This window comes from Rutidosis leptorrhynchoides, chromosome 4 (assembly GCF_046630445.1).
Source record: "Rutidosis leptorrhynchoides isolate AG116_Rl617_1_P2 chromosome 4, CSIRO_AGI_Rlap_v1, whole genome shotgun sequence".
Taxonomy (NCBI): Eukaryota; Viridiplantae; Streptophyta; class Magnoliopsida; order Asterales; family Asteraceae; genus Rutidosis; species Rutidosis leptorrhynchoides.
Genome location: NC_092336.1, coordinates 473,355,075 through 473,372,842, shown reverse-complemented (window position 1 = coordinate 473,372,842; position 17,768 = coordinate 473,355,075). Strand labels below are relative to the sequence as shown.

The 17,768-nt window shown below is 34.8% G+C and overlaps 1 protein-coding gene and 1 pseudogene across 1 annotated transcript; one reads left to right on the top strand and one right to left on the bottom strand.

The window, feature by feature from the left end:
• The first annotated feature begins 925 nt into the window (after nucleotides 1-925).
• On the top strand, nucleotides 926-3,786 carry LOC139842299 (beta-1,3-galactosyltransferase GALT1-like; annotated as a pseudogene).
• Nucleotides 3,787-3,920: 134 nt separating this feature from the next.
• Nucleotides 3,921-4,583, bottom strand: LOC139904482 (protein DMP9-like). Its single transcript, XM_071886407.1, has one exon. The coding sequence runs from the start codon at nucleotides 4,581-4,583 to the stop codon at nucleotides 3,921-3,923; it is 663 nt and encodes a 220-aa protein (XP_071742508.1).
• Nucleotides 4,584-17,768: the final 13,185 nt, after the last annotated feature.

Genomic DNA, 17,768 nt, shown 5'->3' with positions numbered 1-17,768 from the left:
AAACTCCAAATCATTTGACAAAGCAAGAAGCCTTAAAATGGTATGGACTTGTCATGTGATAGAAGGATTTGGTCTTGAAACTTGAGTTTGAGTATCAGGAATCAAATCATCTGAAAACCAATGCATTTTCTGATGAAGAAACTTTCCAAGAGTTTAACTAGCTATCTATACTATCTTTTTTTTATTTTTTTATTTTTTTATTTTTTATTTTTTATTTTTACCTCGAGTTGTTAACTTGATCGCAGAAAGTTTATACAAAAAGTAATTACACTTGTATGAACTTTTGGCCTATTAGTGTCAATCCCTCTAATAACTCGCGGCAGAATTAATAAATGGTACATATACGCCCTATCTGTATCTCTGTTAACTTTAACGGTTTTCAGTTACTTTGTTCTGAAAAATCCTATTAGAGAATCATATATCTTGCTATTCATACATATATTATCCGAGGGAAAATACATCCATGAACAATGATATGATAAGAGGTTTTTTTTGGCTTCAACGTCATTAACTTCCGGTATGGAAACCGTGGATAACCCGTGGCCGAGATGATAATCTCGGACGGGTGGTTAACGAATTGCCCTTCCGCCAATGGTCGATCGACGGCAAGGGAAAAACCCTACAATGATCCATAGGAAAAAACCCTAGATCGTGAGAGATCGTAGCTGCCGTGGAGAGGCATTTATCTGGAGAAAGATTCGGTAATCGGTGATGGAAGGCGTATACATGCACCGAGGGGAGTCTATCCTTAATGTAGGTTTTACCCATATTTATAGATGGGAATTAAGGTTTAGATGACTTGTAGGCCAAGTCAATCGTGTAAGCTCTAATCTGGGAAAAACGTACGTCATCACTCACCACCTTCAAATTATATAAATTGAGAGTAGAGGCCATTAAGGATGTTGGTATTGCATGGAATAATCGTATGACTTCAGTTGAAGATGAGAAACGTAATGTGAATAAGAGTTCGGGTGACAGAAAATAATGATACTTGATATAAATTGAGAGTTCCTTGGGGTCTAACTCAGGGTTCATCGGTTACATTTATTGGTATTCCAAGTGGTCTTCTTGGTACTTTCGTGTCGATTTGACTGGTGAACCAGAACGTAATATTGCATTACAATGTTAGGTTCCATTGGTCATGACTGGGGTGAGGAAGAACGTTGTCCAAATCCCGAGCCTGATGATAAAAATAAAAAAAAGGTACAAATAAACCTTGTTGCTCCTTAGAATCTCTTAAATCGCCTTCGATAGCTTTGAAGAAAAAGATTAATCTATTAATTGGTGTTTTCTCGACTGCAATACGAATGGATCTTCGAAGAACATGGATGCAATATCCTGCAGTGAAATCAGAAGTGGCAGTCCATTTTTTCGTTGGTTTGGTGAGTGATTAATGATTATCTTATTCACCTTATTTAGTGCTCATCAATATTATAAACTTATGATATGATCATATATGAATGAATATTGCAGCATAAGGATCGTGTGGTTAATGAGGAACTATGGATTGAGGCAAAAACTTATGGAGATATAGAGTTAATACCATTTGTTGACTATTACTATAGTCTTGTATCTTGGAAGAGACCATTGCTATATGTATCTTTGTGGTAGTATCTTCTTATTACTATTACAGACCGAAGTTATATCTGCAAAATATGTCATGAAGACGGATGATGTTGATGCATTTGTTCGTGTAGATGAACTATTAATTTCCTTAAATCGAGTTAGGGCCTGTTTACTTTTTTGTTCATTAATCTCTGTATGGATATAGATGGCAAAATGGATAATGACTAGTCATATGGAGTAAGTATTGAAAATAAAATGTTGTTTACTTTTTGAGCTGAATGATCGATCCGAATAAGAGTAAATTACCATTTTAACCTTACAATATAAATTAAAATTAGTCATTATATACAAACTCATAGTCCAGATCATTAATGAATAATTAACTAAACAATTATTGTGAGAACTATTTCTTCATATCTTTATAAACATTAATTATAAACAATATAGTAACTTGAATATGAAAATTCAAATTCACAAACAAATATATCGTTGAATATTTTTTTTTTACTGATGCAGGTATCCAAATCACATATCCAGAGTCACTCACATTTAAATAAAAAATATCTGCATCTAATTTTTGTTTATCAATGGTTCACCCCTTTATTTTTCCATCTCGTTGAAAAACCCAAATTAGATAATCGCTAGAATGAAAATACAAAAAAATTACTTAAATATTTGAATCATCGAACTACTTGTTCATGAACCATTTTCCCTCTTTTTAGAGGAACCCTAAAACACAAAAGTATTGAAAAGTGAAATAAACAAAAATTCACCGTCAAGAATAGAGAAAGAAGAAGCACAATCTAATTCAATACGGGGCTGGGTCTACTGGGACGATTGAGGCTAATTGGATGGTAGCAAATTCACCGTCAAGAAAGGAAGATCTTGATGCATATAACAACGATTTTCCGGCAACGCTAAAAAGAAAACATCTTGATAAATCACCATACAGTGAAATATACATATATGATATAGATTTAAGAAAGTTGTTTTCTAAAAGAAAAGAACATAATGAATTTAACGAGGATGTAATCTGATGACGATGATGTATGATGTATTTTGGTTTGTTGGTGGGGTTTCTCTGAGGGTAATAAAGAGAAATAAAGAAAATAATATGGCTATATGGGGAGGACAGTGGTTTTTGGGGTGTATCATAAATCACTTCGCTAAGTTAAGCAAGATGAAAAAGTCAAAAGTAAACAACCTAAAATTCTGACCGAATAAGTCCTTTGGACCATTAAGGCCCATTAATCCAAAAGTAAACAGGGCCTAATGTGAGTCAATGATTGCTCTACGGTCTAATTAATTTTGATTCACAACCCCAATCGGAAGATATTAGGGACAGGGCGGGCCGCCCGCCCTAGCTGGCTTTAAAAAAAAAAGGTTACACTAAATTTTTTTTTTTTTTACTAAAAAATAATGTTTCTTTTAGTGTTTGCCGTAGTTGTACCCCATCGAAATCCTGACGGCAAGTGGTACATTAGCCCCGAGGTAACCTATTCAGTTAGGGAGATGATATTTCCACCACCAGTTTTACTACTTCCAACTAAACGTTCTATTATACCCTTAATGAAGTGTTACATGAATTTCTTGGTATACTCAAATAAGGGATAGTTTTGGAAACAAAGTATTAAATAATAGTGGAAGAATAAATTTCAATGGTGGAAGTGTGGAACTATCATCTCCCATTCAGTTATAACTAGTTAGTCAGCTGTTAATGTGTTTTTACCTTTTTACCCCTTTGATGTACTTGAAAATTGTCCTCTTTATGTTAAGAATGGCAGGAAGAAAGATACCCTCCATGGCTCCATGGGCACATGGTCCCGGGTATGTCGTGTCTAGTGACATTACAAAGGCGATCAATAAAAAGCACAAAGAAGGCCGAATAAAGGAAATATAATTTTAGTATCTTAAGTAAAGAAGGTTTAAAAAAGTTCATAACTTTTTTGGTGAAACAGATCTTTAACCTTGAAGACGTAGCAATGGGGATCTGGATTGCAGGTCTGAAAAAGAACGGTTTAGTAGTGAAATACGAACAGGAAGAATGCGTGTATAACGAAGGGCTTTTTGTTGTGGTAACTAACACTAATACCATACTGTATAACACCATTCTTGTAGATGCATATAGATACGTAGATCATATCCGGTCTAGTATTTATACGGATATATAAAATACGAATTATTCATCAATCGTTGTTTTTGTAGGACTATTTGAGATAAATTGTTGTATGATTATTCTTTGATATATGCTATATGCTATGTTATGTTAAAGAGAAAACACAATTGTTTACAACTTTTATCGAACGATATACAAATAGTTATAGTTATAAAATTACATACGAAAACACAAATAATCAGGCTGATAAACATCCAATACCGTAACGAGTATTCGGAAAAACAAGAAACAAACCGCTACAAACGATTCCAACCATCAATGGAAAACTCTGCATCACTTCATCCATCTCTGCAGCATGACCCGGAAACAAACAATTTGTAACCCGATGATCCGAGAAAGCGATAGCCATGAATACCATTGTTGACATCATCGCGTGTATGAAATCACTTAACCCAACTTTATACCTATCGTCTTTAGGAACTTCAATGTTTAAAGTCGGTTTAAACACTTTTAAACCCGATGGTGTGACAAACCCGTAGTAAACCTTCCCGTCGGGCCCACGAAAACTGTCGGTGAAGTGAAAGAAGAAGCACGAAAAAGTGCAAATGGAGAGCAGGAGGTTTATCATGAGGGTGGCCACAGTGGAACATTGGCCTTTTCCGTAGATCGAAGGGAGGACCATTTCGAAAGTGAGGAGAGTTCCGGTTGGGAGGAAGTTAACGAGCATTGACGTTTTCGAGAGTGTTTTTTGGACCCCTTTTGAGAGCGTTCTTTGGAATCGTTTCGGGCCGCCAACGGGTGGTGGAGGTATGGTGGTTTGTGGTGGTGGTAACGGTGGATTAGGGATGGGTGGTGGAGATGGGGTGTAGATTCTGATGCCTGATTCATCTGATGGTTGCATTTTAACGAGAGAAAGAATTTGGAGATAATTAATGGGGTGTTTGCAAGTGAAGATTTTGAAGTGGAAATAAGTAAATATGGTTTTGAACTGTAAAATTCAAATTTCGTAATAGCGGTTAACGGTGATATCAGTAACCGTCGGTTTCTTCCCGCTCTACACTTTCGCAAATATTCACTCACTTACCCTTGTGTTTATATGTTGTGCTATTTAGTCCTTAGAGTTTTATGTTATGTCCAAGTTTTATGATCTTATTTTCTCTAAGATCTTTCTAACATAACTACTAGACTGTGGTTAACACTTCACAAGATTAGAACACCAAATTGGGGTTGTGCATGGTCTATATCCGGACCGGACCAGCTAATACCCAGATCGGACCGAAAACTAAAATATATATTATGAAAATTGGAACCGAAGACCGGACCATTAAATATGGTTCAGTCCGGTCCAGTTCTTCGGTTCAATTGGTTTGGGTAAAACCCGACTCATGTATATTTTTTGGTATACAAGAGTAATAAGGGGAATGAAAATAAAGACATATTTTCATAAGGTTAAAACGTCAAAAATACTAATAAATTTTACTCAATATATTATAATTCCATTGTAGTTCTATAAAATCATCGTTAACAATACCCTTTTTAGTTATGATTTTATATGAATGTTTATAATGTAATATAATACAAGTATCGTTTGTTCACGCGAAATCCGTTTTTTACACATAAATTTTTTGAAAATAATTTTAATGGTAACTCTTTGTTGTTCATTATGTATGAATTTCATTTTTACAAACGCACTCCTTGTTTACATATCTTTTTCAAACGTATGATGAAAAAGGAAATGATTATTTCTAAAGAAGATACACCGTACAATAATTCGGTTCGGTCCAAAATATTGGTCTTTTCGGGTTTGGCCCGGACCGGACCGGACCGGACCAAAACCCAAAATAATGAAAATAATTGAACCAAGGACCGGACCAAATATTCTCCGGTATTTCGGTTTTTCGGTTCCTGCTCGATTCTCAGTCTTTTTCAATTCTACTCGAACCATGCACACCCCTACTTCAAATCGACCAATTAGAGCTGATATTAAAGGAAGGTTAGATTAATAAAAGACTCGCAAAACAACTTTTACAAAATGAGGTGGCTTTCACCATCTAAATTTATTTATCTCTTACTATTTTTTTCTATTCATACTATTTTTTCATGGTCTTTTGTGAACATCTTTTTAAGAATTATGTGGCTTAGTCATTTTTCATTCTTAGAGCATTTCTAATAAGAGAGTGAGTATTGTGGTGTTATAAGGGAGTTGTGCTGACGTAGCAATGTTGTGTGAAAGATGTCCCTATAATAGTGTTATGTGAAAGAGGTCCATATGGTAGTGTTGTGAGATAGTGTTGTAGAATGTGGTTATATGTGATTGAATATCGAGTAAAATATTAATAAAATAAAAATATATTAAATAAATGAAAAAGAAAGAAATTCATTGATTGGTTGATTCAGGTTGTGTTGCTCCGAGGCTTGCCTCTACCACGATCACATCTTAAACCCAAACTTCAAGAGATGGGCTCGCTTCCAGAAAACAGAGTAAGCGAACATGTATCTAATGCTCAGACCAGAGACATGTTGATTGCAATGGGAGAGTGTTTTAAGGACACCGTAACTCTAACTCTCCGGTCCGGTTTACCGTGAATAACCCTTACAGAGATAATGATCTGCAGAAGGGTGGTTGAAATGAGTCCACCATTATTGGTTTTACCGTAATAATGGTCGCTGTATAAGTGTGTAGGGTTTATGTTCATGGAACATACATGTCGCTGTAAGGTTTATGTATCTTGAGGGTGATCGTAACTGTCGTTCGATTGTCTCGAGATGATGTGTTCGTTAAATGAGGTTAGGATTTATATTTATAGTGAAACCTTAACCTTATATATCGTAAATAAATCCTTGATTTTGTATTAACTGTTTCCCTTATTAAACAGGATGACAAATAGGAATATGTTACGGTCTAAATATGGATAAGATCGTTTGATGTATAGAGATAAGATTGTTGTCGTGCGCACCAAGCGAAGCTATGTTGCGCGCCCTTATTTATATGGGGATGAACCAAATGAGCGTGCGCCCATCACGTGACACGCATGAGTGTCTGATGCAGGAGTATGCGTGTCACTAAGTCTCCCAGTTCAATGTAATGCACGCGCCACAGAGTGAAGGATATCGAATTCTCAAATGTTTCTAAGAAATATTCTAGCGAATATTGTTGCTAAAATATCTCAAAAACACAATCAATTACAAAAGATTCGCATCATGTTAGCATTAAATGTTGTGAACACGTCATCACTCAAACGGCTGCTAATGATGACCTTGGAAACAACCATTTACGGGTAATTACTACAGTCTGTCAAATTCGTATTATAGCACCCCCAAAGGGTTTGTTATCATACGCAAAAACCCAGACAGTTTATGAGGATCTTCTATCATCTATCATCTATCATCTATCATAAACCATATATGTTATAACCTCAGCCATTATGATCTGGACACGTATACGATTGTAGGGGCGACCCCCTAATTCCGAGCCCTAATTTTTGGTATTTAAATACCTCCTTTTACCAAAAGAGGTAAATAATTCAAACCTCTGCCCTTTTTCATATTTTACTCTTTTCTTCCATTCAAGTTTTTCAACGACACCTTATTGATCAGGTTAATTTATTTCTCTGTTTTCTTTATCATGTCTACATCATCCACATCTCCAAGCGTTTTTCATGTTCATTCTATTGATTCAACTCTTGATCCAAGTTCGATTAATTTCATAATCGAGTGGTATCCGCCTATTGCGGAATTTACACCCACCCCTCCTAAAGTTCTGAGCGATTTCATAAACCGCTAAAATATATGATCGGAATTTACGACCAAAAATTAGAAGTCGATAACACTCGTATCCCTCCGACTATTTTTTTCATGCATGTTTTATCAGCATATAAAATTGGTTTAGGTTAGCTTCATCCATACAGTGCTGCTCGTTTACCTACTTTTGAGATGTGGTGCAGGGCAAACGACTAAGAACCTCTGTTAAAAGTTTTTTAAAACATATTCCGTTATCATTCAAGTGAACATGATTGGTACAATTTCTCTGATCGTGTGTTGTTTATTGCTCCCTTGAAGAAGCGTTTAAAGAATTATTGGAAAGATTCCTTTTACTTTGTCAGTAACAAATTTGTCCCTTCCTATTATTCAAACATTCTCTAATGGCGTACTAGTTCTAACAGTTTGCTAAATAACCATTAGCTATGAACCCTGAGGAACATCGTCAGTTTGATCTCTGTGTTGGCAAAAATCTTCCTTTGCGCCAATATCCAAACGAGTTGCTTGTTCTTACTCGTATTTCATCTTTTTGGTCACACAATGGATATTCCCCGATCATTTATCTCAATGGAAATGGTATAATTTTTATTGCACAAACTATTGATTTAATCAGTATTTAATATTATGTTTATTTAACTGTAATATGACATTCATGCAGTTATGAAGGTTGAAGAATTCATGGTTAAGAGGATTTCAAAGGTTACATAATAAAAAAGGATCACAAAACAACCTTTTACAAAATGAGGTGGCTAAATTTAACCAATAACAATCTATATTTATTTATCTCTCATATTAAACTTTTTCTCACCGGTATTATGTTGTTAGGTTTGATGGGCTCGGTCTTAGACATCTTGATCGTTTTTCCCGCTTCTTCAATTGCGTCGGGCTTCGTTGTAAGAGGCTTGAAAGGTTGTCACCTCTTTCCCATCCATTGTTGTTAAATTTTTTGTAAATTGTAGAACACAACGATACATATTTTTGAGAATCGGGAATCCTCGGACGAATCCATCCAACATTGAGCCAACCATACTTCTTCGTGACTCGCCCATGCTTTGCACTTTTTCTGAATCGAAGTTTTTTTGGTACCTACAAAAAATAAACATAATATAAAATTATATATATATATATATATATATATATATATATATATATATATATATATATATATTTCATTTTGTTAAATTCTTTTTTTTTCACAAACATTATGTTTAAAAAAACACTTTGTGATGATTGTTATTATTTTTGCCCAGAAAATGCTCAAAAAATAACATTCATCCATAAATGTTATTGATGATAACATTCATCGTGATGAATGTTATTTGTAGTGACCCGAACTTTTCCATGTTTATATATATTAAATGAAATTGATATTTACATGATTAAGTGTTTCCAACATGTTAAGCAATCAAACTTATTAAGACTTGATTAATTGGAATAGGTTTCATATATATATACATATATATATATATATATATATATATATATATATATATATATATATATATATATATATATATATATATTTCATTTTGTTAAATTCTTTTTTTTTCACAAACATTATGTTTAAAAAAACACTTTGTGATGATTGTTATTATTTTTGCCCAGAAAATGCTCAAAAAATAACATTCATCCATAAATGTTATTGATGATAACATTCATCGTGATGAATGTTATTTGTAGTGACCCGAACTTTCCATGTTTATATATATTAAATGAAATTGATATTTACATGATTAAGTGTTTCCAACATGTTAAGCAATCAAACTTATTAAGACTTGATTAATTGGAATAGGTTTCATATAGACAAATGACCACCCAAGTTGACCGGTGATTCACGAACGTTAAAACTTGTAAAAACTATACGATGACATATATATGGTTATATATATAGTTAACATGATTTTATTACAAGTATGTATCTCATTAGGTATTTTAACAATGAGTTATATACATAAAAATGAGACTATTAAATTAAGAAACTCGAAAACGATATATATAACGATTATCGTTATAACGTCTTACTAGGTACATATGAATCATATTAAGATATTGATACACTTGGTTAATTATGTTAAATGATAAGTAAATATATCATTAAGTGTATTAACAATGAACTACATATGTAAAAATAAGACTACTAACTTAATGATTTTGAAACGAGACATATATGTAACGATTATCGTTGTAACGACATTTAATGTATATAGATCATATTAAGAGATATTCGTACATCATAATATCATGATAATATAATAATTTAAAATCTCATTTGAGATTATAAACATTGGGTTAACAACATTTAACAAGATCGTTAACCTAAAGGTTTCAAAACAACATTTACATGTAACGACTAACGATGACTTAACGACAGTTAAAATGTATATACATGTAGTGTTTTAATATGTATTCATACACTTTTGAAAGACTTCAAGACACTTATAAAAATACTTCTACTTAACAAAAATGCTTACAATTACATCCTCGTTCAGTTTCATCAACAAATCTACTCGTATGCACCCGTATTCGTACTCGTACAATACACATCTTTTAGATGTATGTACTATTGGTATATACACTCCAATGATCAGCTCTTAGCAGCCCATGTGAGTCACCTAACACATGTGGGAACCATCATTTGGCAACAAGCATGAAATATCTCATAAAATTACAAAAATATGAGTAATCATTCATGACTTATTTACATGAAAACAAAATTACATATCCTTTATATCTAATCCATACACCAACGACCAAAAACACCTACAAACACTTTCATTCTTCAATTTTCTTCATCTAATTGATCTCTCTCAAGTTCTATCTTCAAGTTCTAAGTGTTCTTCATAAATTCCAAAAGTTCTAGTTTCATAAAATCAAGAATACTTCCAAAATTGCAAGTTTACTTCCAAGTTTTCTAAATCCATTCCAAGTAATCATCTAAGATCAAGAAACTTTTGTTACTTACAGTAGGTTATCTTTCTAATAAAAGGTAATAATCATATTCAAACTTTAATTCAATTTCTATAATTATAACAATCTTATCTCGAGTGGAAATCTTACTTGAAATTGTTTTCGTGTCATGATTCTGCTTCAAGAACTTTCAGGCCATCCAAGGATCCTTTGAAGCTAGATCCATTTTTCTCATTTCCAGTAGGTTTATCCAAGGAACTTGAGGTAGTAATGATGTTCATAACATCATTCGATTCATACATAAAAAGCTGTCTTATTCAACGTTATAAACTTGTAATCACTAGAACATAGTTTAGTTAATTCTAAACTTGTTCGCAAATAAAAGTTAATCCTTCTAACTTGACTTTTAAAATCAACTAAACACATGTTCTATATCTATATGATATGCTAACTTAATGATTTAAAACCTGGAAACACGAAAAACACCGTAAAACCGGATTTACGCCGTCGTAGTAACACCGCGGGCTGTTTTGGGTTAGTTAATTAAAAAGTATGATAAACTTATATTTAAAAGTTGTTATTCTGGGAAAATGATTTTTATTATGAACATGAAACTATATCCAAAAATTATGGTTAAACTCAAAGTGGAAGTATGTTTTCTAAAATGGTCATCTAGACGTCGTTCTTTCGACTGAAATGACTACCTTTACAAAAACGACTTGTAACTTATTTTTCCGACTATAAACCTATACTTTTTCTGTTTATATTCATAAAATTGAGTTCAATATGAAACCATAGCAATTTGATTCACTCAAAACGGATTTAAAATGAAGAAGTTATGGGTAAAACAAGATTGGATAATTTTTCTCATTTTAGCTACGTGAAAATTGGTAACAAATCTATTCCAACCATAACTTAATCAACTTGTATTGTATATTATGTAATCTTGAGATACCATAGACACGTATACAATGTTTCGACCTATCATTTCGACACATCTATATATATTTCGGAACAACCATAGACACTCTATATGTGAATGTTGGAGTTAGCTATACAGGGTTGAGGTTGATTTCAAAATATATATAGTTTGAGTTGTGATCAATACTGAGATACGTATACACTGGGTCGTGGATTGATTCAAGATAATATTTATCGATTTATTTCTGTACATCTAACTGTGGACAGCTAGTTGTAGGTTACTAACGAGGACAGCTGACTTAATAAACTTAAAACATCAAAATATATTAAAAGTGTTGTAAATATATTTTGAACATACTTTGATATATATGTATATATTGTTATAGGTTCGTGAATCAACCAGTTGTCAAGTCTTACTTCCCGACGAAGTAAAAATCTGTGAAAGTGAGTTATAGTCCCACTTTTAAAATCTAATATTTTTGGGATGAGAATACATGCAGGTTTTATAAATGATTTACAAAATAGACACAAGTACGTGAAACTACATTCTATGGTTGAATTATTGAAATCGAATATGCCCCTTTTTAGTAAGTCTGGTAATCTAAGAATTAGGGAACAGACACCCTAATTGATGCGAATCCTAAAGATAGATCTATTGGGCCTAACAAACCCCATCCAAAGTACCGGATGCTTTAGTACTTCGAAATTTATATCATATCCGAAGGGTGTCCCGGAATGATGGGGATATTCTTATATATGCATCTTGTTAATGTCGGTTACCAGATGTTCACCATATGAATGATTTTTATCTCTATGTATGGGATGTGTATTGAAATATGAAATCTTGTGGTCTATTGTTACGATTTGATATATATAGGTTAAACCTATAACTCACCAACATTTTTGTTGACGTTTAAAGCATGTTTATTCTCAGGTGAATACTAAGAGCTTCCGCTGTTGCATACTAAAATAAGAACAAGATTTGGAGTCCATGTCTGTATGATATTGTGTAAAAACTGCATTCAAGAAACTGATTTCGATGTAACATATTTGTATTGTAAACCATTATGTAATGGTCGTGTGTAAACAGGATATTTTAGATTATCATTATTTGATAATCTACGTAAAGCTTTTTAAACCTTTATTTATGAAATAAAGGTTATGGTTTATTTTAAAAATGAATGCAGTCTTTGAAAAAACGTCTCATATAGAGGTCAAAATCTCGCAACGAAATCAATTAATATGGAACGTTTTTAATCAATAAGAACGGGACATTTCAGTTGGTATCCGAGCGTTGGTCTTAGAGAACCAGAAAATTTGCATTAGTGTGTCTTATCGAGTTTGTTAGGATGCATTAGTGAGTCTGGAATTCAACCGTGTTTTCTTTAAAAATGATTGCTTAACATTTTTGTTGAAAACTATATATTATTAACATGTATATATTATGTGATATATTAATCTCTTAACATGTTTGATATTGTGTGATAGATGTCTACCTCTAGCACAAATCCCATTGACTCACCTAATAATAACGAAGAGTCGAATATATATTGGACTGATTCACAAGTTCCCGAAGAAGAACCGGAAGAAGAATCAGAATCGGAAGAAGAATCAGAACCTGAAGAGGAGGAACCGGAGGAGGAAATAGAACCGGTAGGGGAAATAATAAAACGATTAAGTAAAAGAAAATCCTCAACCAACTGACCAAGGTTAATTATGGTCAATGGTGTTTCCGCCAAGGAAGCAAAATATTGGGAGGATTACCAATTCTCCGATGAATCAGATTCCGACGAGAATTCCGATGATGTTATAGAAATTACCTCAACTGAATTTAAAAAGGCAAAAGAAAATAATAAGGGAAAGGGCATAAAAATAGAGAAATCTAATTCCAACCCCGATGAACTTTATATGTATCGTCAACCCCCGAAGCCCTTAAGTTGTAACAATGACCCGGGAACCTCTAAACCACCAGGTTTTTCTAAACCGTTGTGGAAAACGACAGCTCGTATTAGGGGAACATCATATATCCCTAGAAACTTGGCAAAACGAACCAAAACCGAAGAAGAAGAAACGAGCGAGTCGGAATAAGATAGTTGTATTCGTGTGGTGTAATATATGTAATATAGTGTGCTTATGCTTTATGATATATGTAAAAATTGCTTGTATTAATAAGTATTTTTTTTTATGAATCTAACTCTTGTCTATTTTACAGTATAAAAACACAAAATGGATAGATAATCCAATATTTTAAGAGACCTACCCGGAGACATGATTGATGAAATCTTGTCTAGAGTCGGTCAGAATTCTTCGGCACAACTATTTACGGAGAAATCAGTTTGTAAGACATTCGAAGAACGTTCCAAGAATGTCTTGGTGTATAAGAGACTTTCGTTTGAAAGAAGGGGGATATCACATTGGGAAACCCATAAGTTACGATGTGTTTACTTTGACGCATATATTGCGGGGAACCCAAATGCTATTTTACGCAACGGGTTAAGAAATTATTTTGACTCAATGTATCCGAATATAGGACTTCATGATTTAGAAAAAGCGGCTAACATGCAACATAAAGAAGCATGCTATGCTTACGGGTTAGTAATGTTCGCTTCTCACCAAAGTGAGAAAAAGAACATCGGGCTACAACTATTAAACAAAATGTTCCCACAAGTGACGGAGTCGGTAATTGGGGTAAGAAATGAGGTTTTTAGGTTATTACGAGACTGTTGGTCATAACGTAACCTCGTCCCTTTGACGACGTTACAACACGCGGTCTTATCAACGACCATAACGGTTATGCTCCACAAGACCAAGGATGGGAAGTAGTCCTAGTAAAACCAGAATGCATGACTTGTTTCTGGACGTATGAATTACGTGTCTTTATTGCCTTTGCTGAACGACTTGTGTACTAGCTAGAATTATCTTCACAACTATCTTGTATCAAAGTTATTGTGTGCTATATTTCATGCTTTATGTAAAATAAGCGGTATTGTAAGTTTGTAAAATATTGTATAAAAGTTTGAACGCGAAATATTATCACAATCAGTTTTTCATATAGAATTGTAGTAGTTGAATTGTATATTAGCTACTAAGTATGAACTTAACGGGTAGGTATTACCCGAATTTAAACTTATAAAACGCTAATATGAAGAAAAAGCTTTTATAAATGAGTTCATATTATGCTACGAAATACTATTAACTACTCTTAATATTCTGTATGATTAACTTGTTCCATTTGACTATTTGAAGGAAATGGCACCGACTACTCGACACACCGTGAATATGAATGAAGAGGAATTCCGTACTTTTCTAGCTTCAAACATAGCCGCAGTACAGGCTGCGCTACATACCAACAATAACCTTGGATCTAGCAGTACAGGAAATCGTGTAGGATGCACCTACAAAGAATTCACTGCCTGCAAACCTTTGGAATTTGATGGAACCGAAGGACCGATCGGATTGAAACGGTGGACCGAGAAGGTCGAATCGGTGTTTGCCATAAGTAAGTGTACTGAAGAGGACAAAGTGAAGTACGCTACGCATACCTTCACAGGTTCTGCGTTAACATGGTGGAATACTTATCTAGAGCAAGTGGGACAAGATGATGCGTACGCACTACCGTGGTCAGCATTCAAGCACTTGATGAACGAGAAGTACCGTCCCAGAACCGAGGTCAATAAGCTCAAGACAGAACTTAGAGGGTTACGAACCCAAGGATTTGATATTATCACGTACGAAAGACGATTCACAGAATTGTGCCTATTGTGTTCGGGAGCGTTCGAAGATGAGGAAGAGAAGATCGACGCGTTTGTGAAAGGATTACCGGAAAGAATCCAAGAAGATATAAGTTCACACGAGCCCGCCTCCATACAACAGGCATGTAGAATGGCTCACAAACTAGTGAATCAGATTGAGGAAAGAATTAAAGAACAGACGGCTGAAGAGGCCAATGTGAAGCAAGTCAAAAGAAAGTGGGAGAAAAACGGTGATAAGAATCACCAATACAACAACAACAGCAATTACAATAATAATCGCAACAATTATCCCAAAAATCGAAACATCAATCGCAACTACAACAAACGGCCCAACAACAACAACAACAACAACAACAACAACAACAACAACAACAACAACAACAATAGCAACTACAACAATCATCCCAACAACAATAACAACCACAACAACAACAACAATCAGAAGCAGCTATGCCAAAGGTGTGAAAAGTATCACTCGGGGTTCTGCACCAAATTTTGCAACAAGTGTAAAAGAAATGGTCATAGCGCGGCGAAGTGTGAGGTCTACGGACCAGGGGTTAACAGAACGAAAGGAACAAATGGTGTCGGAACGAGTAATGGCGGAGCAAGTAGTGTCGGAGCAAGTTATGCCAATGTAGTTTGTTATAAATGTGGAAAACTGGGCCACATTATTAGAAATTGCCCGAACCAGGAGAACACGAATGGACAAGGCCGCGGAAGAGTTTTCAATATTAATGCGGCAGAGGCACAGGAAGACCCGGAGCTTGTTACGGGTACGTTTCTTATTGACAATAAATCTGCTTACGTTTTATTTGATTCGGGTGCGGATAGAAGCTATATGAGTAGAGATTTTTGTGCTAAATTAAGTTGTCCATTGACGCCTTTGGATAGTAAATTTTTACTCGAATTAGCAAATGGTAAATTAATTTCACCAGATAATATATGTCGGAATCGAGAAATTAAACTGGTTAGCGAAACATTTAAGATTGACTTGATACCAGTAAAGTTAGGGAGTTTTGATGTGATAATCGGTATGGACTGGTTGAAAGAAGTGAAAGCGGAGATCGTTCGTTACAAAAATGCAATTCGCATTATACGAGAAAAAGGAAAACCCTTAATGGTGTACGGAGAAAAGGGCAACACGAAGCTACATCTTATTAGTAATTTGAAGGCACAAAAACTAATAAGAAAAGGTTGCTATGCTGTTCTAGCACACGTCGAGAAAGTACAAACTGAAGAAAAGAGCATCAATGATGTTCCCGTCGCAAAAGAATTTCCCGATGTATTTCCGAAAGAATTACCGGGATTACCCCCACATCGATCCGTTGAATTTCAAATAGATCTTGTACCAGGAGCTGCACCAACAGCTCGTGCTCCTTACAGACTCGCACCCATCGAGATGAAAGAACTGCAAAGCCAATTACAAGAACTTTTACAGCGTAGTTTCATTCGACCAAGCACATCACCGTGGGGAGCTCCTGTTTTGTTTGTCAAGAAGAAAGATGGTACATTCAGGTTGTGTATGACTACCGAGAGTTGAACAAACTTACCATCAAGAACCGCTACCCACTACCGAGAATCGACGACTTATTTGATCAACTACAAGGCTCGTCTGTTTATTCAAAGATTGACTTACGTTCCGGGTATCATCAAATGCGGGTGAAAGAAGATGATATTCCAAAGACTGCTTTCAGAACACGTTACAGTCATTACGAGTTTATGGTCATGCCGTTTGGTTTAACTAATGCACCAGCTGTGTTCATGGACCTTATGAACCGAGTGTGTGGACCTTACCTTGACAAGTTTGTCATTGTTTTCATTGATGACATACTTATTTACTCAAAGAATAACCAAGAACACGGTGAACATTTGAGAAAGGTGTTAGAAGTATTGAGGAAGGAAGAATTGTACGCTAAATTTTCAAAGTGTGCATTTTGCTTGGAAGAAGTTCAATTCCTCGGTCACATAGTGAACAAAGAAGGTATTAAGGTGGATCCGACAAAGATTGAAACTGTTGAAAAGTGGGAAACCCCGAAAACTCCGAAACACATACGCCAGTTTTTAGGACTAGCTGGTTACTACAGAAGGTTCATCCAAGACTTTTCCAGAATAGCAAAACCCTTGACTGCATTAACGCATAAAGGGAAGAAATTTGAATGGAAGGATGAACAAGAGAAAGCGTTTCAGTTATTGAAGAAAAAGCTAACTACGGCACCTATATTGTCATTGCCTGAAGGGAATGATGATTTTGTGATTTATGGTGACGCATCAAAGTAAGGTCTCGGTTGTGTATTAATGCAACGAACGAAGGTGATTGCTTATGCGTCTAGACAATTGAAGATTCACGAACAAAATTATACGACGCATGATTTGGAATTAGGCGCGGTTGTTTTTGCATTAAAGACTTGGAGGCACTACTTATATGGGGTCAAAAGTATTATATATACCGACCACAAAAGTCTTCAACACATATTTAATCAGAAACAACTGAATATGAGGCAGCGTAGGTGGATTGAATTGTTGAATGATTACGACTTTGAGATTCGTTACCACCCGGGGAAGGCAAATGTGGTAGCCGACGCCTTGAGCAGGAAGGACAGAGAACCCATTCGAGTAAAATCTATGAATATAATGATTCACACTAACCTTACTACTCAAATAAAGGAGGCGCAACAAGGAGTTTTAAAAGAGGGAAATTTAAAGGATGAAATACCCAAAAGATCGGAGAAGCATCTTAATATTCGGGA

Excerpts from the sequence above, each read along its gene's own strand:
- LOC139904482 (XM_071886407.1), bottom strand. The coding sequence starts at position 4,583 with ATGCAACCATCAGATGAATCAGGCATCAGAATCTACACCCCATCTCCA.